Source organism: Nylanderia fulva, unplaced genomic scaffold (genome assembly GCF_048542155.1).
Source record: "Nylanderia fulva isolate GAGA-0341 unplaced genomic scaffold, ASM4854215v1 Scaffold3, whole genome shotgun sequence".
Lineage (NCBI taxonomy): Eukaryota > Metazoa > Arthropoda > Insecta > Hymenoptera > Formicidae > Nylanderia > Nylanderia fulva.
In genome coordinates this window covers 99,347-122,680 of record NW_028190368.1, presented here as the reverse complement: position 1 = coordinate 122,680, position 23,334 = coordinate 99,347, and the positions used below count along the sequence as shown (strand labels likewise).

General features: G+C 36.4%; 1 protein-coding gene and 1 long non-coding RNA gene across 2 annotated transcripts in view; one reads left to right on the top strand and one right to left on the bottom strand.

Moving 5' to 3' along the window:
• Positions 1-23,334, top strand: part of LOC114933169 (uncharacterized) — a 111,037-nt gene that overhangs the window by 74,621 nt on the left and 13,082 nt on the right. The window contains exon 5 of the mRNA XM_085484366.1: positions 1,407-1,467. Coding sequence (XP_085340492.1) covers positions 1,407-1,435 — 29 coding nt within the window. The 3' untranslated portion in view covers positions 1,436-1,467. The remainder of the gene's footprint in view (positions 1-1,406; positions 1,468-23,334) is intronic.
• LOC114933312 (uncharacterized) overlaps positions 1-23,334 on the bottom strand; it is a 96,505-nt gene that overhangs the window by 61,827 nt on the left and 11,344 nt on the right. The window lies entirely within an intron of this gene.

The following is a 23,334-nucleotide window of genomic DNA, read 5'->3' as shown; positions in this document are numbered from 1 at the left end:
TAAAATAAGTCGAAAAATATTGACCAGTGTTATTAATGTATTAAATATATAGTATAATATTATATATAAATGACGCGATGCATATTTTTGGAATAACTTTTTTAGTACACAATTTCATCGATTAAATACTGACTGCAAAAGAAAAAATACCACAAATTTTCAAAGTCTGTAATTTTAGTAAATCGAAAAGTGAATGAAATTACTGTTAATCTATGGCGAATTTAATGGATCGAGGATTGAAAGCGAAAAGTTGACAATAACTGCATAGGACATTGATTTTTCCGTGAGATAAGCAAGTTGCTTGACATAAGATTCGAGTTAGTATAGTTCGATGTTGCAAGCGTCGGTTGAGGATCGAGGTAAATCCTTCGTCACGGTGTAGAGGGTTTAAACCTCTATTACTTACTAAAGTTGAGTTTACCAATCCCATTCCCCTTTGGAATTCCTCGGTGCAAGTTTGTGCCAAATCGTAAGCGTTTCCAACACCCGGTGCAGACTTTGCGGAAATGCAATCTATCGCTCTCATCTTTCGGAACTAAGCTCGTCGAGTGGATATCCGACTGATCTGGTAAGACGAGACCTTGTATTGACCGGATAATGGCCAGTAATACGATCAACCTGTGTTAGATATTTGACGTAAACGACTCGAATTCGCTCGATACAGCTTTAGACTTTACATCTTATTAATATATAATTCGTAATGTTGAAATAAGCTTAATCGACAACAAAATATAATTGCATTTCGAAAAGTAGCGTATGTACTTGAAGAGCTGCATTATTTTATTGTACATGGTCTATGAGATCCATAGGAAATTGTTAAAACTAATCAGCTGTCATTTTTTAATGCATGCAGTTCTTGAGAAAACAAAAATTGTGTTGCAAAAGGGAAAGTTTACTTTTTTTCAATAAAATAAACTGGTGTACAAACATTTGATCTAAATCCATTAAAAACTGCAATTTTCCTCTTTTCAACACAATTTTTGTTTTCTCAATAACTGCATGCATTAAAAAGTGACAGCCGATTAGTTTCAGCGATTTCCTATGGGATTTCACCCTGCAAAAAGCATGATAAAATATAATGTTTTTCTACGACGAGTTAGAGTAGGTATTTAAAAAAAAATATCATGCGTTAAGACAGGAAGAGACGCTGAATTATTTCCGTATGGTCGAGGAAACGAAAACTGCAGGTCGACGTAATCGTTGCAGGCGTGTCTCTCTCGTGTGACGTCGCTTTCTGCGTTCGTCGATGCGGTGCAGATGAGCTCGTTCGTGCATGAGCGAGCACACACACGTAACCGTTTAATGCATAGCGGAGTTCCCTGCATGATGCAGGTCTAAAAATAAATCACGTACCCTGTCTGTTCATTCAATTGACACTATAAACTAAATTGAGGTTTTTCTTTCAGGCTCTACTCGGTATATATACGGACGATGACGACGATGACGACGATTTGCACATGGATGTAGGTATGTATACGTAGCGCCGTAGAAGAGTTGCCCTATATATCGCCCGCGTGAATTACCGGGTATTACTTCGTATGAGTGAGTTTGTAAGATCTATTGAGTTATTATACGTCGCGTTACGTAACGCACGATGAGCGAAATGCAAATCGGATATTATATATATATATATATATATGTCGAATTTTGTTCTCTTTGCGCGTCGCGGTATTCATTAAAATCTTTTATGATTATGCAATTACGTAGAATGAATGAGAAAGTTGTTATTTTAGAATAAATTATAATCTTAATCTTTTTTAAATTACATCCCCGAGAAAGGAGTTCTTTGACAAAATCCAGAGTAGAATTAATTATAAAATGTCTCATACAAACAATTTAATGCATTCAAAGAACAACCGAGAAGACTCGCTTTCAATAACATCAAAATTATTAATTAAAATAGTAAAAGCTTAAGATTATTTTTTGTAATCTGTTTGAATCCCTACGCAGTGCAGCTTGTCTGAAGTCTATAATTTTCAGTATTAATTAATTTTGTACGCGTAAAATTTTTTTCTTGAAAACAATTTTCAAATCAGACTGGAATAAAAAATACGCGACTTTTTTTATTCCATTTTATATATAGTAATTTCTCTTAACGTCAGTACCCACACATCAATCGTAATCTTAAGATTATGTTTTGTAATCTGTTTGAATTCCTACGAAGTGCAGCTCGTCTGAAGTCTCTATAATTTTCAACATTAATTCATTCCATGCGCGCAAAATTTTGTTTCGAGAAAAATGATCCTCAAATCAGACTGGAATAAAAGATGCGCTTTTTTTACTCCATTTTATATATAGTAATCTCTCTTAACGTCAGTACCTACATATAAATCGTAATCTTAAGATTATGTTTTGTAATCTGTTTGAATTCCTACGAAGTGCAGCTCGTCTGAAGTCTCTATAATTTTCAACATTAATTCATTCCATGCGCGCAAAATTTTGTTTCGAGAAAAATGATCCTCAAATCAGACTGGAATAAAAGGTGCGCTTTTTTTACTCCATTTTATATATAGTAATCTCTCTTAACGTTAGTACTCACGTACCCGCTTTAGCGAGCTCGTGCAGCCGTGCTCCACCGTGGTTAGAAAGTCTAAAAATACGGCGCCGTCCCCGTCTGTCCATTCGTCTGTCCGTCCATCCGTCCGTCTGCGCTTTATTTGTGGCGGTCGCCACGATGTCGCCAGCCACGCATACGACGAGTACATTACACGACCTTCGGGTTATGGATTCGAGAAAACGTCAGAAAGAAAGGGGATACGCCGGTTAAGGGATGGAAATAATAAATACCAATTGCCGAAAAATTGATGAAGAGCAATGAAAAGCAAGACACCGGTGACACTTTGCAACGTTCTCAAATAAGCTCATCAAGCGTCATATTATTTTACCCTCGCTACTCATTATCCTAGCGTAAGAAACATTTATGGAGAGACACGGAACGCGCGACAATCTCGTAGCACCTTCGCGATTTACTCCGATGATTTATTATCCGCTCTTTAATGACTTGCGACGCACGACAACGCAAAGGCTCGACGAAACCAGGTCCTTATTTCGCCGATTAATCAAAGTTCCCGCGATAAAATTGAACGTTCAATTCATCACTTGATTAATCGATATATATATATATATATCGATATATATATATATATATATATATATATAGGGTGTCCGGTAACTAACGGACCAACGATTACAAGTGGATTCTTTGGTCAATTTGGGAACGATTTTTCCTCAGCAAGAATGTCGAAAAAAGTCATCATTTTTTACAACTTTCCAATATTTGTCATTATGTATCTTTATAACTAAGCCTCAAATTACAATTTTATTATAGTAAACTCTACCTGAAATTAACTGAAATAACTCGAAAATTATTGACTTCTCAACATTTTTGCTAAGGAAAAATCGTCTCCAAATTGGCCAGAGAATCCGCCCTTAATCATTGGTCCGTTAGTTACCGGACACCCTGTATATATATCATATCTACGCGCTCTCGCAAGAGCTACGTAGTTTCCAAACGGGAGATTGCCGGACTTGTTTCTCCGAGCGTTACGCATTGCGTATGTCTTTGAAGTACGTACGAACCGTACTAATTAGGAATTAACCTCCGCGCAGTTTAGAGTTCTCCGCGGTCGTTAAATTAATCTCACCGCAGTCCACCGATGCGGAGCCCGATTCCGCATCTCCGCTCCGGGTTACGTACACCTGGTGCTCGGCGGCACTGTGATTTTACACCTGGCGGCAACGAGGCAATATTCGAGCTCGTCATTGCGCCCATAATTGATGATACGAATACATCGATGAGTTGATTGCAAAAGGACGCTTGGCATAAATTGGAAAGTGTGTAATAATACGTACGGCTTTACAAAATCGCGTGAATTTATATGTCACGAGAAAACAGAATTATTTATTCTATTTAGAATTATTAATGATCTTATTACAGCAATATTTGATATAGTCATTACGTTTCAACGATTCTATTAATTTCAAACAAAGAAATTATAATATAAGAAAAACTATACTATAAGAAAAATTCTTATAATATATTATAATTTTGAAAATTGATAAGATTAAGGAAAAAGCGATTAATTTGAAACAAATCTAAGATGTAAAAACAAAATTTTAATATTGAGATGTAATGTAATTGCATTATTAAAATTGTTCCTACTGTTAAGTTTCTAATCTGATTTTTCTAAAATATATCTTTTCTATTTTTTTACTTTGCTATTACACAACAAGTCAATTAATTAAAGACTAATATATTTTTCGAATTTGTTTTATCACACACTGCAATTGTTACCTTGACTAAATACTATTATATTTTGTTCATCAAACATATAAAATTATTAAAATTAAATATAATATAGTAAATCTAACACAAGACGTATATTTGACTTAAATATTAATGTGTGTTCAATTAACAAAATAGTAATTTAGTTAAAAGTCAAGTTAAGAAATATTTGTTCAGTACATGATCGTAGGAGAATTTTCTCGCGTTGACGTCACGGTTCGAAAAATCTGTCGTAGATAGAGGTTTATCGCGAATACATCGGCATCAGCATAAAACAGTTCCAGCAACATATATTTACGAGACGCGCGCGCGCGCGCGCTTACGTCATTATAAATCTGGATCGCACCTTGCTCGCGTGTACAATCTGGCTTGCGGAAAACGAGCAACAAGAAAGAGAAAGAGCGGCACAAATCCGCGCGCGCTCGGCCTCGTGCGTGCGATTTCGGCGCATTTCGTGCACCTTGCTTGCAACGAGAGCGCATTTTGCAGGCGAGAGACGAAGAGAAACGGGAGTGGTCCTCGCCGGCCCTCCGGAAGGCTGCTGCCGGCAGATGGTCGGCAGATGTCTACAATCTCGCCCTGATTGCAGGTCCGGGCGAAGAGTAAGTCGCCCGTGAAAGGCGAGCTGCTATCCGTTTGCACGTGGCGGTTTGGTAGCACCGCTATCCGCGCCAAATCCTCCGGCATCGATCGATCGATCGGTCGGTCGAATGATCGCGATCCCAGCGTCTCGTGATGATAGGATGTTCTTATGTCGATAATGCTTCTTAGCGAAGGAGGCTGCCGCAAAGACGCCGCTCGCTTCGACATCGAATTATATATATGTAGATATAATATGCGATATTTTTAATGAAATTCTCTTAAGGTTCTTTGAACAGAAGAGTTTGCGATTTACTTTTAGCAAATTATTCGAGCAACTGAAATTGCGAGGAACTCTATCCGAGAGAAGGAATATTTAGAAAATTGTAGAATTTTTGATGTCTCGATAATAATTCTGTATAGGAAGAGAATTTAGAAGTAAATTTATTTATTACAATAAAAAATAGTGTAGAATTGAATCTTAATTCCCTTAAAATTGTTTTCTCGATAAAATTTAAATGAATATAAATTTTCTTTTTGTAAAAACTAGATTATTTCTATAAATCGATTTGAAGGAAATGAAGACTCAAGTCCACTATTTTCAAGAAAGTCAAAACTTTCTAATAATAGATTTTGAAAGTTTTTTCGGAAAGAGAAACGAATCCGCAGTATCGGTTTCGTCATATATTTTTTTCGGAACGAGGATTAAAAAGGTGATTCTCGAAACCTGTTCGACTGGAGAGCAGTTTTAAATATCCCAATATCTCGACCAGCTTTTGGCGAGTTTGGTGCAACCACCCCGAGCGGACAATAGCGTGAAATTCCATAGCGTAGAGCGTTCAGTGGTCGTGCAGAGCGTATCGCCAGGTCCATTCACTTGAGAAATTTGTTCGACGGTGGAATCCATCGGGTTTGCCGTCATTGCTGCGGTCTTCTGCTCGGAATACCGGCCGCCAGGAGGATTCTGGGGTCCTTTGTTTGGCCTGCTCTGCGCGAGAAAGGTACACCTGCTCGTCGTCGATCTTGACGGCAACCTGCCTGTTCGGCATCCTCTTATTCTGTCCCTTCGTAATATCATCGGTCCACACGAAACCGTTTCACGACCGGTAGATTGGACCACTTATAATCCAGATCCTCCACCCGTCTGATTTTTACCTCCAAGATGGAAAACGCGTGGCTCATCTTTTCGCTTCACCTTTGCCTTCGCTAAGCGGTATTCCCGACATGTATACAAATCGTTTCCTATATGAATCTCAGATGAGTAGAAATCGAATTATCGATTCGATACCGTTATGAATTCGTAATAGTTTTGTTAATGGTCCTATTGGTAATTCTGGTCGGTGTCTTATGCGTTTTATTTCATATCATCATACGAGTTATCGGCCAAAATAAATGGCATAATAAAGAAGTAAAAACATATACTTATTAATTTTTACCTGAATACCTGTACATTTAAAATAATTAGTTGCATTTTAAAATTGCCAATTATTCGCTCTCATAGTGCGTTTATCGTTTTCAGCATAATTTTTTAATCATGATAGAAAATATATATTAGATTTTATATATATTAAATATATATTATCTTAATCACTTATTTTTAATTTCAAATTTTCATAATAAAGTAGTATATTAAATAAATATTTTGCGTTTTATATGAAAATGTAATTGGTTTTTGATTAATATTCGCTATAATTAATTTTAAAGGTAAAATATACAACACGAAATGGATCAAATTTCTTCCTTTTTATGAACATTTTTCATCTTATCATAATGCACACACACATAATGGTGTATTTCGAAAATAATATTTCATTTCCCTCATTTTTCTACAATCATAATGATTGTATTAAATATTTTCGCCGATTAATGTTAAACAATTCACAGAATAGCTATTTATTAGTTTGTTAAAAACCACCTTCAATTGCCGAAGTAGAGACTGGGGCGGAAAACGCTGTCTAAAAAAACACTTAAATAAAAAAAAGAAGAAGAAGCTGGGTCTTCGAACTGAATTTTATCGTCCCATTTCGAGAATAATATTTCATTTCCCTCATTAGTTTCTACAATCATAATGATTGTATTAAATATTTTCGCCGATTAATGTTAAACAATTCACAGAATAGCTATTTATTAGTTTGTTAAAAACCAGCTTTAATTGCCGAAGTAGAGACTGGGGCGGAAAACGCTGTCTAAAAAGACACTTAAATAAAAAAAAGAAGAAGAAGCTGGGTCTTCAAACTGAATTTTATCGTCCCATTTCGAAAATAATATTTCATTTCCCTCATTAGTTTCTACAATCATAATGATTGTATTAAATATTTTCGCCGATTAATGTTAAACAATTCACAGAATAGCTATTTATTAGTTTGTTAAAAACCAGCTTTAATTGCCGAAGTAGAGACTGGGGCGGAAAACGCTGTCTAAAAAAACACTTAAATAAAAAAAAGAAGAAGAAGCTGGGTCTTCGAACTGAATTTTATCGTCCCATTTCGAAAATAATATTTTATTTCCCTCATTAGTTTCTACAATCATAATGATTGTATTAAATATTTTCGCCGATTAATGTTAAACAATTCACAGAATAGCTATTTATTAGTTTGTTAAAAACCAGCTTTAATTGCCGAAGTAGAGACTGGGGCGGAAAACGCTGTCTAAAAAAACACTTAAATAAAAAAAAGAAGAAGAAGCTGGGTCTTCGAACTGAATTTTATCGCCCCATTTCGAAAATAATATTTCATTTCCCTCATTAGTTTCTACAATCATAATGATTGTATTAAATATTTTTGCCGATTAATGTTAAACAATTCACAGAATAGCTATTTATTAGTTTGTTAAAAACCACCTTTAATTGCCGAAGTAGAGACTGGGGCGGAAAACGCTGTCTAAAAAAACACTTAAATAAAAAAAAGAAGAAAAAGCTGGGTCTCCGAACTGAATTTTATCGTCCCACGCGGTTGGGGATTCCGCCTGAAAAGATTCCGGTTAATGACGATAACCGGCCTTGCCGAAGGTACGAGGTGGTTATTCACCTGGACCCGGTACGCAGAAAGGAGCGTAACCTCGCCTCGAGAGGAGAGTGAGAACTCACGAGAGACGATCCAAGAGCGTAGAAAGCGGCTGGCGGCGCCCGGTATCTATCGATTTACTTGGCAAGAGGGTGAAACGAGCTGTACGCGGATAGCCCGATGACACAAAACGGCAAAACGAGTTCGTGGCTTGTGTACGATCAATCTGTATTCATATAAAACGGCATCGGGACTAGAAAGTATTGTTCTCTGACTTTTTTTCTCGTTCGCGTTCGAGCTATATTTTTTATTTACGCGAAATTGCTGGTCTGGCTTTTATCCGGGCGTGCTGCGACATGCAACGTATGAATGTTTCCGATGAATTTTTCATCGTCGCAACAAGTCTCGTCGCGTTTTCGGTCCTGCATTTTGATGCCCTTTGTTTCATAATGGTTACGGATCGTGGGAGTTTGGAGATATATGTATATACGCGGCACCATTACAAAGATTTCGAAATATTCGGCCACGTGCGCAACGCGACCGCGCTATTTACATTTCCAAGTGATTTCTCACGTATTTATATTGGATCGCGCGGATAACACATTTTTTTTTTTTTTTTTTCCACGTTTTTATTCCAGAATAGAAAATCTAAAAGCTCCTGTAGTATAGCACAAGAATTTGTTGAATAAATCATACATAATACTTCATAATACTTTACAATGATGATTGATTTGCAGTCTGATTAAATTGAAAGTAGTAAATGAAAATTAATCTCGTTATCAAAATTGATGCAGAATAAAATATAATTTAAATCGCGATCGCGCTTGTATTCATTTTTGTCAAACGACTGCAATTCCTCTTTATGAAAAAGAAGTTTCTAGCTAATTTATCACTTTAAAGGTATATAGTATCATTTCCGCAAAAAGCATAAAAATACGTTAATCTTCTGTTGCAAATTTCCGGAATCAGCAGATCGAGTTTCTCGACTGCACCGAAGATCGATAGCAGTCGCGTGGTTAATTGCTCCGAACTAAAAGCTGGAAGCGATGAGAAACATTAGTGATCCTGGATTAATCATTATTTGATGCAGTGCAATCCAACAGACGTGCCTGTGTGTGTATATAGGTATATATGTACGTGTGTGTATGTGTATACATGGAGCGGAAGTGAGCTTGCGAAGTGCATTGATCCGCTGCAGAGTTTATGCGCAGAAATTGATCGAGATGGAAAAAGAAAATGATAAATTATATATAAAAGTGAAAAGAAATTCGAGAGAGTTTAAAGGACCTGCAGAATTATATCTTGTTTTCGATTGTTAGAATCGCTGCAATTTTTACAGAGATATATAAATCAGATGTAAATCTTTATGATTTATTGCAGTTATGAATTATAGCGCTAAATTTAATGCTATATTTAAAATGTCACGTGACTATCATTTTTAGACGTCCTCACGCGTATATTCTATAATGGTTTCTCATTAATTTATCATCGCTTCCGCCATTTTGCAAATGACACGTCGACACGTTAATGCATTGCTGACGAAAATAATAAATAGCAAACTATGAAATTCATATTACGAAAGACAGTGAAGCTTTTTTTTGCATAAGCTAGCTGTCTCTCGCTTTTGTATATTCCGATTTAGTTATCGCCTTTCAAAATCTGTGATCGGAATAAATTACGTATGTCATGTCACTTTGCGAGTTAACACGGATGATATAAAAGTCAACTCGGCGAATCAACTATCGAAACTAATTTACGAGAATATTCTCTTGAAATATCTCGTTTCAATAGAGAGAAATATCAGTTAAATATATGTTTAATATAAAATTTTTAGTGTTATTGTAAATTTTATTTCGTTAACACTTTTCCTTTTCTAACTTACTAACTAGTCTTGCATAGGTCAACTGCATCTTATGCAAATTTCGAGTAACGAATTATAAAAAAATATAACATTTTTTAATTTTAAGATAATGAGATGTAAATACCATTCCGCGTTAATCCCTTTTGACTCTTCTATATGGAGGCTTTTGAATTATTTCCAGGAAGACACATCCGCCGTATAAATTGCAATTACAATGCGTAATAAAATTGTAGCGCCTTATTTTGTCGGATGCATGCGTGTCTCGGCACAGCTTTAAGTATCAGTGAGGAAGAGTTTAGAGATCGGTCACACCTAGTAACTCCGCGAAACCTACGCTCGTCCATACGTATATATAATTGCATCTCTACGAACCCGTATATGCCGCGATGCTTACAACAGATGCGTACCAATGCATGTGTAGCATAGGTGGAAACCTGTTACGTTGTACATTTATAGCGTGCATGCATCTTGCGAATCGCATAATTTACTGAGCATCGTATGCGATCGTCAACTAAAGACGACTCCGAACCATGCATTTGCCGTGTCTTCTTCTTTTACTTAATTAATAATTAATTTATAAATAATGTAATAAGAATTGTAATTTGTCCTTTTTTTTATATAATAATCGCGGCATGTTTTTTTATTCATATAGAATTTTTTAAGGACGAAAATTAGAAAAGATTCCGAATATAAATGATCAATTTCAGATTCAATTTAAAATTGAATTATGCTCTAATAATTTTTATATAATAATTAATAAATAATGTAATAAGAATTGTAATTTGCTCTTTTATATTATAATAGCGGCATGTTTTTTTATTCATATAGCATTTTTTAAGGACGAAAATTAGAAAAGATTCCGAATATAAATGATCAATTTCAGATTCAATTTAAAATTAAGTTATGCTCTAATAATTTTTATCGATCATATTGCATTGCGCTGAAAATATATGATTAGGATAAGATGTCAATATCGATTTTAATTATCAAAATTTTTCATATTAAAGTTGGCTCTTGATTCTGAAGTTTTAACGAAATTCTAGAATTGGCTCTCGATCGATTTTCCATCTCTGATATTTGCCGCGGGTAAGTAAACGAAATGACAAAAAGTCTCTTCTTTTCTTTTCCTTTTACTTGTCTATTTGTTACGTACTGAATAATAATACGCATGTGCCAAGGAAAAACGTGATGCATATAGTAAAAAAACGCAAAAAAGTCTGCATATCCTGTGCATGTTAATTGACCGTACGTGCAAAAAAATCACTACTCTACATATTCTTTTTATAAACAATCTACAAGGAAATATAATTCATATTCGCGCAATCTTAAAAGACTCTGCGTCTGCGACTCTTGTGAATGCATTTATTATTGCATTCCAACGTTGCGATCAATCCCGCGATTAAGCTCCATCGTAAGTCAGAAGAGGCACAACCGTCATTCAATATCTCGATTTTAATTCATGGAATATATCAATAAATAGTTTCTCTCAGTATTTCAGCGAAAGAGTGACAGAGCTGTGTATAATCATCGAAATTATGCAGAGTAGTTGAACGAAAACAGTTATAAATTATGGAAATAATCGACCAAACTAGCAGATAAAATCGTTTATTCAATTTCACGACGTTTCTTTTTTTTTTTTTAATTTTAATTAATTTTAATTAATTTTTATTTGTGACTTATATAATATTACTATAATTTGACACTGCATGGAAAGATAAGAGGAGTTGATTATAGTTATTATTTTACTTGTAAGTATTACGTGCGTTTCAAATTGCGAATTGTATTTAGTGTTTTCGGTTTATAATAATAATATGTTTAATAATTATTGTAGTCTCACTTGAAAAGGACCACAACCATATGGTCGAAACGTCGTGAAACTAAATAAACTGAATTTTATCTGCTAGTTTGGTCGATTATTTCCATAATTTATAATGAATACTAGTGACTGTAATTAATAATTCGGAATTTATGAAAACAGTTATAATAATATCTTGTTTTAATTTAATGTTATATGATTCGCGTAAATGGGGCAGGTTGAAAATAGAAGAGCAAAAATATGTTCCTTCGAGAGAGAGAGAGATTAATCCGGTCGTCTAAGTCACGGATCAATGGTATATTATGACGCTCGCACCATCAATCACGCCAACTTTCGCGATAGATTATGGATTCCAATAAGAGGCTCTTCGCGAAAGGCGAAATTTCGAGGCGCATCCGCGCGCTCTCGCGACCCCAATAAATTTCCCCCAAAATCGTAATAGATTTCCGATAATCTGACTTTGGGAATCGCCCGGGTGCGATATTAAGGGCCGCATTTGTCGACGAACGATTGGCTGTCTCTGGGCATAAACATGCTGGAAAAAGCAGCCGAGAGAGAGAGAGAGAGAGATATCTATTTTCTCTGTTAGCATCTCGTGTCTCGGTTCTCGCGGAATCCCTGGATAGAAGAGAATCCAGAATGGCTGCCGGGAAAACGACCTCGTCCCAGCTCGACGTGTGCTAGGTTATGACCTGAATAGCAGATTACCCGTTTACGAGGCTACGTCGTACCTGCCTGCCTGCCGTCGCTTTTATTGAATCCGGGGAATACCGCGCGTGCACGACCGGCTTTCAAGCTCTCGGCTTCGAGCGGTCGGTATCGGATGCCGCAAGCAGCCCCGGCCAAAACGCGTCGGTTACATCTAGTAACGCGGATTCTAGATAGAATGCCCTTCAGCTATTACGGATCGGGTATATACGCCGGGCCGGAGAGAAGTTGTGTATTGGCGCGTGTTGGACAATTTCGACCGCAACTCCGCAATTGTTCGACCGCGCTCAGATTGGGAAACGATCACGTGGGCTGGATGATGCGTGCCATTTCCAAAGGCGCTGGAATTGCGATCGATATTTCAAAGTTCGACCGAATTGCGGTGGCGGTCATTTTCGATATATTATTCCTATAGGAAAGAAGCGTATTTGAATTCTTATATATAAAAATATACAGGGTGTCCGGTAACTAACGGACCAACGATTACAAGTGGATTCTTTGATCAATTTGGGAACGATTTTTCCTCAGCGAAAATGTCGAAAAAGGTCATCATTTTTTTACAACTTTCCAATATTTGTTATTATGTATCTTTATAACTAAGCCTCAAATTAAAATTTTATTATAATAAACTCTACCTGAAATTAACTGAAGAATGTAATTATGTTAGACTTTTAACTCCAAAACGTTTAGTTTTCAAAAAACTCGAAAATTATTGACTTCTCAACATTTTTGCTAAGGAAAAATCGTCTCCAAATTGGCCAGAGAATCCGCCCTTAATCATTGGTCCGTTAGTTACCGGACACCCTGTATATATCAAATGTATCGTATATATAGGTACGTAAGAACAGAATATTTATGCGTTACGAATAATTTGTAAATATATAATATATTACTATAGAAATTTTGCACAAATAATAATTGATAAGTATATAGCTTTTTTATATCGAGTCGATAATGTTTAATTAAATGTACAATTTATTTGGCAAAATAATTTGGAATTTATAAGTATATGACTCTGATTTCTTATTTATTTCATTATCGCGAATGTCAGAGTCAAAATTATTCTTTCCTCAAAATCTTAACACGCTGAATGATCTTTTATCATCATTATATGAGATTGCGTGTGTACATAATTTAGGCATATAAATTTTCACTGGCGGGTTTTATAACTCATGTAAAATTAACGGGTGAACATGTGTAATTAGTTCCCCGACGTATAATTACCTCAAGATAAAGCTTACGCGGAAAACCATGAAAACTGGACACTGCATTTCCTAATTACTTCTAAGGGATATTTGTACGCGACAATATCTCGTTAAATAGTCGAGTATAAAATATAGTAATTAAAATATATGTATTTTTGTGCAATTAACCCTAATATACATATAATGATATTTTATTTGATCCCAATTTTTCAGAATTTATTCAACTTATTGTTAGCTTAATAGCATTATTAATTATTTATATATATTATATATAATATACACTTTTTATTTATAAAATATCACTTTCTAAACTGATAATGAAATAAATTGTCACATTCTTTCTATTTCTTTGACATCGCGAATATATACATGATCTTTACAATTCGCAATCAGAATAATTATTTGTGAAGCTAATTAAGGAAGGAAGTTACTTTGAGTAAATTGACATTTGAAGTCTGTAAGAATTTCTCCCACTCTTTTAATGAGAGAATTTAGAATTAAATTTAATTTAAAAATGTTTCCACTTAATATAAGTTATTTAATTTAAATTATATAAATATATATATACATATATATACAATAAAAAGAGTTTGCATTTAATCTCTCTATTTCGAAATTATTTCTGTTTTCCAATATATACTTTTTAGAAAAAAAATATTGTCTTTCTTCATTTTATGAAGAGACTACAATATCTTGGAATATAATGTAATAAATATATATTAATTATTAACTATAATAAAAGCGATCTACATCAACAAGATCACGAAGCTAAAATCGCGTTATTCACGATATATTGTAGTGATGTAATATGTACTCATGAACGTTGCAATCTTCCTCGAGTCACGGTCGGATTACAACGGGAATTATGAGCACGCGTTTATCTCTGAAATTTTATGGTAGCGGTTTACTACGAAAGACACAGATCGAGAGACCTTTATAGCATTGACGAACCTCATAAAACGTGCATTCTAACATATATATATAAAGTACATAAAAATAGGAAAATAAAACATGTAAAAAAGTATTAAAAATTTTATACATATTTTACCGTCATCTTTTACATATATATGTTATGTAAAATTTAATAAAAAAATATAATTTGAATATAAATAAAAAAATAATCTCCCTCTTTCTTTTGAGAGAGCATTTATTTTCTACAAAATTTGCTTAAGTTTATATATTTGTTATCTTCAAGGAAGGCAATTGTTAATATCTTTGTAAATAATTCATATAAAACAGGAACATTGAAGGTCAACATTTCAAACAGTCTGGTCTATCTGAATTAATTAATACAAACTTGTGTAATTGAAACGCTCAATATTTCCGCATATTTTACCTTAGGATTTTTATTAAAACTTGCACGAATTCAACGATAAAGTCGGGGCTGAGAATCAAAGGGTTGAGAAGTCGTTTGCAAACGACCCCGACCGACTGTAGTTGCCTCGACGACGACGACGGCTTCTGAAAGACGCAGCCCCAAAGCAGGAAGAGTACTCTGAAAGAGGACTCTTTTTCGGATTCCCGCCCTCGCTCGGACCCTCGCAGGAGGGCGTCTGACTCCGGCGATTGCCGCGGTCCAATTAAGGTGGCGCCCGCCACTTGGCGATGAGTCGAGTGGCGCGAGGGAATAAAGCCATTCGTAGGTAGGGAAGGACGCGAAGAGGGTTGAGAGAAAAGAGTGACTCTCCAGGGAGGATAGCGAGAGCGAGCGGATCGAGCCGTTGCCAGGCGACACCATCGCGGCGTCGTCATCGTCGATCCTCGAAGATGTCACGCAGGATGCACGCATAGAGAACGAACTTTTGACCTCTCGAGGGTCTCGCCTCACTTGAACCGTTGCACCGTGGCGAACTTCACAAGGTTTCCGCGCACAGTTCGCCCTCGGGGTCAACGCACCCTAATGCTCTCTCTGGAACGCGAGAAAGGATTGATGTTGCTCTCCCCGATCGCGATTCTTTTACCGAGACCGAGCTCGGGCGTGTATTCGTATTCTGCATTTTCCGCCAAACGTCGTTCAATTCTGTCCGATATCGAGTGTTACTAATAAAATTAATCTGAAAAGGCTATTTTTTCTGCAAAAAGTGTCATTTTTTTTAAGTAAAAAATATGTGCAAAATATAAGTGTATTTTATTTTTTACCATGAAAACTATTCATAATCTTTTTAAAAAAATGATTCTATTTCGCGTAATAAATTTTACCACGTACATAGTAAAATTAATCGAACATATTTTATACATCTTATTGTGATAGATATTAATATCTTTTATTGTGCGGTAAATATTAATCCGAGAAACTCTTATAAAATTCTTCCAATTCCATATTGTCTCACGATTATTATGATTTTCAAGATAAATTTTAAGAAAATGTGTTATTTTCTATACAATCGTCCATCAATAAGCCGTTCTAATAATTTTACTTGCTTATTTTTTTCTCTTTCTCTCTTTTTAATTTTTGTCTAATTCTCTACCACAGCGTTACACAGAAATTGTATACCTACATCCGCGTCTTTCATCCCTTTCGTCTTACACTCACGCACGCATAGTATGCGTGTCCACGCGCGAGCAAAATACGCCCTGGGGTTCATCGGTATTGTTCTCCTCGTCCTTGCTTCCTTTTTTTCTCATCGGCAGAGGTATTCTTTGCCCCTCGTTCTGTCTTCTCGTTCACTGTTCATCTTCTTAGAAGCGTGCTCGGAAACACCCGAAGCTCGGAAGCTCTGCTATTGTTTCGCTTACACATTTACGCGACAGACGTGTGTCGGTGTGCGTTTCCATACCGCTCCCTTTCTCCTTCCTTTCTTCCCTTTAATTTTTTTTTTCTTCTACCTTCTCTATTTTACGAGGGCGTATTTCCTGCGTTGAGCGTACAACGAACGCCCCAGCGTGTAACCTTTATGGGGTCTCTTGAAATTAAACGGATTCCTTGTCGAGGCCCGGGTGTTTCACCCCAAAGCGGATGTCATAAAATTTTCGGTTTTTCGTTTTTAATGATGCACTGATTACTTTGTTCGGCTATTTATACAGCTGCTTAGTATAAAAAAGGACCCTGGAGTGCATTATTTGTAAAGTTGCAAAATAAAACTGAAAATTGCAGATTTTCAGAGAAGTGACAATCATTTTACTCTGAAATAATGTGATACTGCTTTCTAATTTGTTATGAATATAATAAGTTTGTCTTTTATCACACTATTTTTTATTTAGATTTGCTGTTGCGCGGCAATTTTTCATTCATTCTGTATGATATAAAATGTTATGCATAAATAAAACTACACTGAGAGGTTCACGAAGGAGACAAGCAAGCAAGTAGCGAACATTATGTTGAAATATGGAGCTTTCTTGCTTTCTTTTCTTAGTGAAAATTTAGTTCAAACGTCAGTTTTTAAATTCTCGGTGAAAAATTTTAGTGATAAAGATTGAAATAAAATTAGTTCTTTTTTATTTTGAAAAGCATTAGTAATTAAGAAAGATGTAATGTAATTTCATACATTCTATCAATATTATATACGTAACTTATTACATTCGCTGATTAATATCGAGGAAACAAGATTTCTTTCCCTCAAAGAGAAAACTTATAATGATACATTTAAAAAATACGGATTACTTAGTAGGTAAATAAGAGAGAATGATGATAAAAATACAATATAAATATAGATCTTCTAATAGAAGGCTTTCTTTTTCGAAATCCATATTTAACAATTCCACGATGCAACGACAAAAATATTTTTGCAAAGATCGTCGAGGAAATCCCTCAAAGGCACGAAGGTGTATGATTCGAGAATATTTACCTCTCTTTCCCTCTATCTCTTTCTACCACTCTCAGTAAACTGATCATCTCTCCCGTCTTTGAAGCCAGCTCGTTCGCTCTTTTTCCCCTTTCATAACAGTACTGAAAGCTGTGTCACACCGAGTAGCGAAAGGCACCCTCGCCTCGCTTATATTTGATGCCGTTTGTTCGGTGTCATTAAGGGGATGGAGGAGAGGGGTTATGTCTATCATCAGGTGAATACTTGCAGTCGAAAGGGATTCGAAGGAACATTCGCTTCTCGAGAATCCTGGTTTAGCGAGAAGTTTTATGGATCTCGAAAAAATAGGGCTATAATAAAGCATAAGACTGGAAGACTATAAAATAAGGCTATATAAAAATACTGTGAAATAAATTTATAATATATATATATATATATATATATATATATTATATATATTTGTATTAATTATCGTAATAATTATTTTACTTAATAATTTCCTTAAGAAATGCCTGATACCGCACTGGTCACTCAATCATATTCAGCGGTCCACTTTAATATAGGTTCACTAAATATATAACTTGTCTAATTCCAGTATTTGCGCACGCAGGCAGGCGCGATAGAACCCAATTTCGGGATAAACCTGGGACGAGAATCAGATAACCACATTTAACTGAAGTCGAATCTGCGGCGAGAATACGAGCTATTAAACACAGTTCGTACATGGATGCGCGCAAGAAACTGCCGTATTTAGAAATCGTATCGTGTACGATACGTCGGTAATTCGATATTTATTCGGGACGGAATTGCAGCGGCCGCTATGCAATGAATCGATGTATGCGCCATGCAATTGGCTCGATCGCTGGGCATATCGTATCTTACGGTACGACGAGATAGAAGTGGGTAACCGCTATATCGTGGCGGACATTCTCGCGATTAGCGTGCGAGAAACGGGAGAGATTGCTTGGAGATTCGCGGTGTAAGGAGAAACGGAGAACGACCGGATTTCGAGCAGATATCTCTTCTTTCCCGGTCAATTATGCAATACCGAATATCGACTATCTGCCAGGAGCAGGCAGCGAGCACGCCGATGGCATACGATGATTGGTCTGACGATAATTGGATCTCATGAATAAAGAATTAGCCGGAACGGAAAATCCGCTTTTGGAACGTCGAGCGACGTGTATATTTTTGCAACGTACAAAATACCTATTATCGAACGGGCGCCGCTCGCATTTTAGGGCGGCAAAATGTAAACGTCAAGAGGCCACCGTTTCCTGACCTACTTTAAGCTCGGAAAACTCCCGACTGCGAAAGTATTTTCTTCCAGCGGATGAGCGAGAGAGAGAGAGAGAGAGAGGATTCAGCCATTGGCTCAGCTTGAACGAGGAAAATGAAAGATTTTATTTTTAATGAATAATAAATCTGACATTTTCTGATATCCTCCTTTTTTCCCTCTTTTTCTCTCCAGGCTTCTTTTATTTAAATTACGTAACTTATATGTAAAAGTTTATGGCCTCTTTACATTTACTGCCTTACTTGCAATCTTCTCTGGAGAGTAGAGTATAGTCATTTTTACTGCTTCAAGCATACCCTTTAAATCTACGAAAGACTCGATTCAAAGGAACAAATCCTGGAAACGTTCCTCTGGGAACTCAAAACCATGGTTGCTTTGATCCTATCCGTGAATTGAGGGAACTCGATATGGGAAGTTCCGGGAACATCTGACCTCATTTCTGCTGCAAAGTGCCGCGAGGAGGTCTCGCTATTTCGAGCTATTCCTTAACATTGTATCCCGCTTTTGTGGGAAGCCCGCGCGAAATTTGGCCGGTTAATCGACTTTATTCTCCCGATGCCTTCCACGAAAGCTTCCGAGCGTCCATCTCTGGAGCGCGTGACGCTCTATTTCGGGCACTAATGACGGAATAACTATCGCGGCGAAGATGCTCTCGGATAATTGCCGGCGTTACAGGCCAACCAGTTTAATTGACGTGACCGGTTCTTCTAATGATAGCGCGTGCCGCATCTCTACTTTCAGGCCGTATTTATGACGATCTTTATGTGCGGAACAGTATCTGTCTTTAAAGAAGCACAAATTGGTTTATTACGCGATGCGCGATCCGCGCTTTGTTAATTAATACTTCAATGGCTGTATAACTCTGTTATATACGGCTATTGTTTTCCCAAGTGAATCTTGTTAACTGTAACTAAAACGTTGCTAATTACGAAAACAGCATTTCTGTTTAGTAACTTTTAAGTAATGCTATTATTAAAACGGGATAGCTGATAATTGACAATTTATGTGCGTAAGAGGATGAGAAATAAACATAAATATTACACGAATTTTTGTAAAGATTCTCAGTCGAATAAACAAGATTGTAAAATTGAAATCTTATTTTTATTTCTGAAAATAAGAAACAGAAACTGGAGATATTTAAGAACGTGAGTTTAATTTTCAAAAATATATGAAACTCGTTAATCTATGTTATGTTCGGATTATTGGATTACTCATAAATTTCGAAATATCGATGCAATTGAATATCTAATCCTTTTTTACGATATATACTGACTGAATAATAGAAAAATATATCTTTTGATTTTACCTTTTCTATCAGAGTTTTAATATTAAAAGCATTATTTATAGATTCTCTGCTTTCTAGTTTAATTTACTTCTGTCATTTTAACATATCAGAAGGATATTATTCTTCTCGTTTCATTATCTGCCGAATTTTTTTCGAAAATTTTAATTTTTAAAAAGACTGGAAACGAAATTTTCAGAGTTATCCGAGTTTGCGCGCCTGTAACTATTTAAAAAGTAGCATTAGTATTCAGGATTAGTATTCTGTCATTTTAACACATCAGAAGGATATTATTCTTCTTATTTCATTATCTGCCGAATTTTTTTCGAAAATTTTATTTTTTAAAAAGACTGGAAACGAAATTTTCAGAGTTATCCGAGTTTGCGCGCCTGTAACTATTCAAAAAGTACCATTAGTATTCAGGATACGATAACCCTCGTGTAGGGTCGCTTTAAACGTCTTCAGAAAATGGAGTAATTTTCGAAGGAACGTGGAATATGGCAGGAGGAGAATCGGGAAGAGCACGAGAGAGAGAGAGAGAGAGAGTTGCGAAGGGTTGCGAGCGAGGCAAGGCAGTTTAAGCCGGAAGTCGTAAAGTGCCACAATGCAGCATCATAACGTCCAACCCTCCGCGCTCATCGTCTCGCCGTCGTTTCACACGCGCACAGGTAGTACGCAATTCAACACGGGGGCGAATTGTTCCTTAAAGTCATTCCTCGCGTCGCGTTGCGTTCATAGTTTCAGTATTGATCTTCGTTGCGCAAAGTGGATGCCGTGTAAAGGCTATCCCGAGTCGTTGTCAGAATTTTAATCATTGGCATTACTTGACTATTTTTTTTTTTTACGACAGTTATTTATAGGTATTCTATAAAAAGATATATGTGTTTCGTAAAAACTGAAAGAGATAGGGAGGCATTTCGAATTAATAATATTACAACTTGAATTGTGTATAATTGAATCGGCTTATCGATATATATATATATATATTTTCATATTTTTTCCAAATCTTCAAATTAAACACGAGAAAAAAGAGAACAATATTTTAATTTTATCTTCACCTTCCTTCTGCGCGTCATTATATACAACTATTTGTTTGCAATTTAATATATTTCAGACGTAAATTTCTATCTTCGATAAATGATATAAAATTATAATAAAAGCCGGTTATATAAAATGTTGGTTCCCAACGAAGTATCTTAAAATACCGGCGAAATCTCGGAAAGACCTAATACGAAGAAACCAGTTTACGGCGCCTCATAATTACTTCTTGGCGTCCGATTATAATCGCTATAATTAACGGTGCGAGGCTAAGTAAGCGCGCTGCCGTTTCGAAGAATCGTTTTCTAAGTAACGCATCATCGTTTCCATCGACGAACGGATCATTATTCCGCGTTAGTCCACGACCGGACCCTCGGACAATTAGGAGTTACGAGGAACTCGCGTTTCACGTAGGAAAGTGGAAACTATTACCGTCCCGGGCCAGAATATCGTAACACACAAAATATATACCTGACCCCGGGCATTGCTCGGGGTTTTACTATTTGCGCGTTCATTCGGCGAAGTCGAGTTTTCCGATGAGGTCGAAAGGTCCTTCTGTAACGAAACGCCCTTTAACTTCTGCCGCTTCGGCAGTGTAAAAGCGGAATATCGCGCGATACTCGTTTGTGTATGCGGAAGCGAATACCGGGATCACCGCACGCATACACTTACACGTGCGCACATTTACCCCATTGGACGACGTTGCACCGACTTCAACTAGCTTTTACGACTTACGTGCTATGCGTCTCAGACCCTACGCTTTACGTTTACGTTATACGTATATGTACGCCGGTTATGCCCTCGTAACTTCATCCGGGCGTGTCGGTTGCGCAGTCGAAACTTCCACGTAAAGGTATGAAGCTGGGGAGAAGAAAGGGGTAGGGATATGGAAGGGGTGCAATGAGAAAGACGAAGGGTTGAAGATGGAGTGAAAGGAGATTGATGAAAATGAAGGAGGGGCTATAATTTACATCGAAAACGATCTCCCCGGAAGTAATGCATAAAGTTTTTCACGTATTTTTGAACTTTGTTGGAGCGTTTGTTGTATTTTTTGCGATTTATAAATATATAATTTTCTCTTTATGTATATTAAAGAAATTAATTATTCAAAATATACACGGAGAGAATTTTCTCTTAGAATTTTCCCTGAAAATCAGCTTCTCTGATTAATATTTACCACAATAAAAAATTAATATGTACGTAGTGAATTTTATTATGTTCGTAGTAGTTGATGGAACTTATTTTATATCTTATTGTGGCAGATATTAATATTTTTCATTGTGGTGAATATTAATCGGAGAAAGTCTTACAAAATTGATTTTTCAAATAAATTCTAAGAGAAAATGATCTCTGTGTATACATTAAATTACATAATAAAATAATATTAGTATTAATTAGCTTTAATATGTCTTGAATAGATTTTTAATTTTCATTAGTAATAGATTATTGAGATGTATAGAAAAAATAGCGAAAATACATTATAAATTATTCGGAAAAAATCATTATATCACCGCTGATATAGTACTGTATATCGTACTGGCATCTCGTCGAAATATTGTCATTGTAGTGATTTTCGTTTAAACGGAACATGGCATTTCACATACATATATGTATTTCGAATCGAAGCAACGCATGATTCGTTTTGATAAGCAATTGATCGATTTGTGTTCGCCCGACTGAGCGTCTTTCGATCTCTAGAGAATTCAGAAAAGGAAATAAAAATTCCAACGCGGATTAATATTTCGCTAATTTCTTATTTTGTCAAGTAAATCTTTTTTCACCCAATATTTCATTTTAGCAAATCAGAGTCGTTGGAATAAATAAATTCGAAGACCTTTTTTCCGCGAGAGCGCAATTATTTATTGCCTCTGTCGACGCAGAAATATCGTTGAGCGTGACGGTGATTCTATATAAGTAACGAATTTCACGCCGGAATTAGTTACGTTACAATCGAAAAATCGAATTAACCCCTTTACCTTTATATACGAATGAGTTATTTCGCGCGCTCTGATGTCACTCGTTTGACGCTTCGAACGGGATGGATTGCATTTTTTATTTTATTGGTTCTCGATACTATATCACATCCCTCTCTCTCTCTCTCTTTGTGTGTATGTGTATACGCGACGCTCTATTGCGACATACGCGTCACTATTGATTTCCCCGGGTGCTCCTGGTAAAGGACACAATCGACAATCCGCGCTCGTCCGTAACTCGTGTACTCTCTCGGGGGTGTCTTTGAGGGAAGAAAAGGAACGGGCGGTAACCTATCAGGAGCTCAGACACGCGGAAGGTACGCTGGCTGGGAAAGCGCAGGCTCCGGTAGACCGCAAGGGATTACAGGATGCAAGGGTGGGAGGATGGACTGGAGAGAGGGCCACAGAGGGTTAACGCACACACACATATATATAGGGATGGATAGGGGATGGAAAAGCTGTAGCGGAGCGTGAAAAGCTGATGCGAAAATCATATACCACCCTGCGGCTTTACTATCAACGTTACATCGCACGGAAAGCTCTCT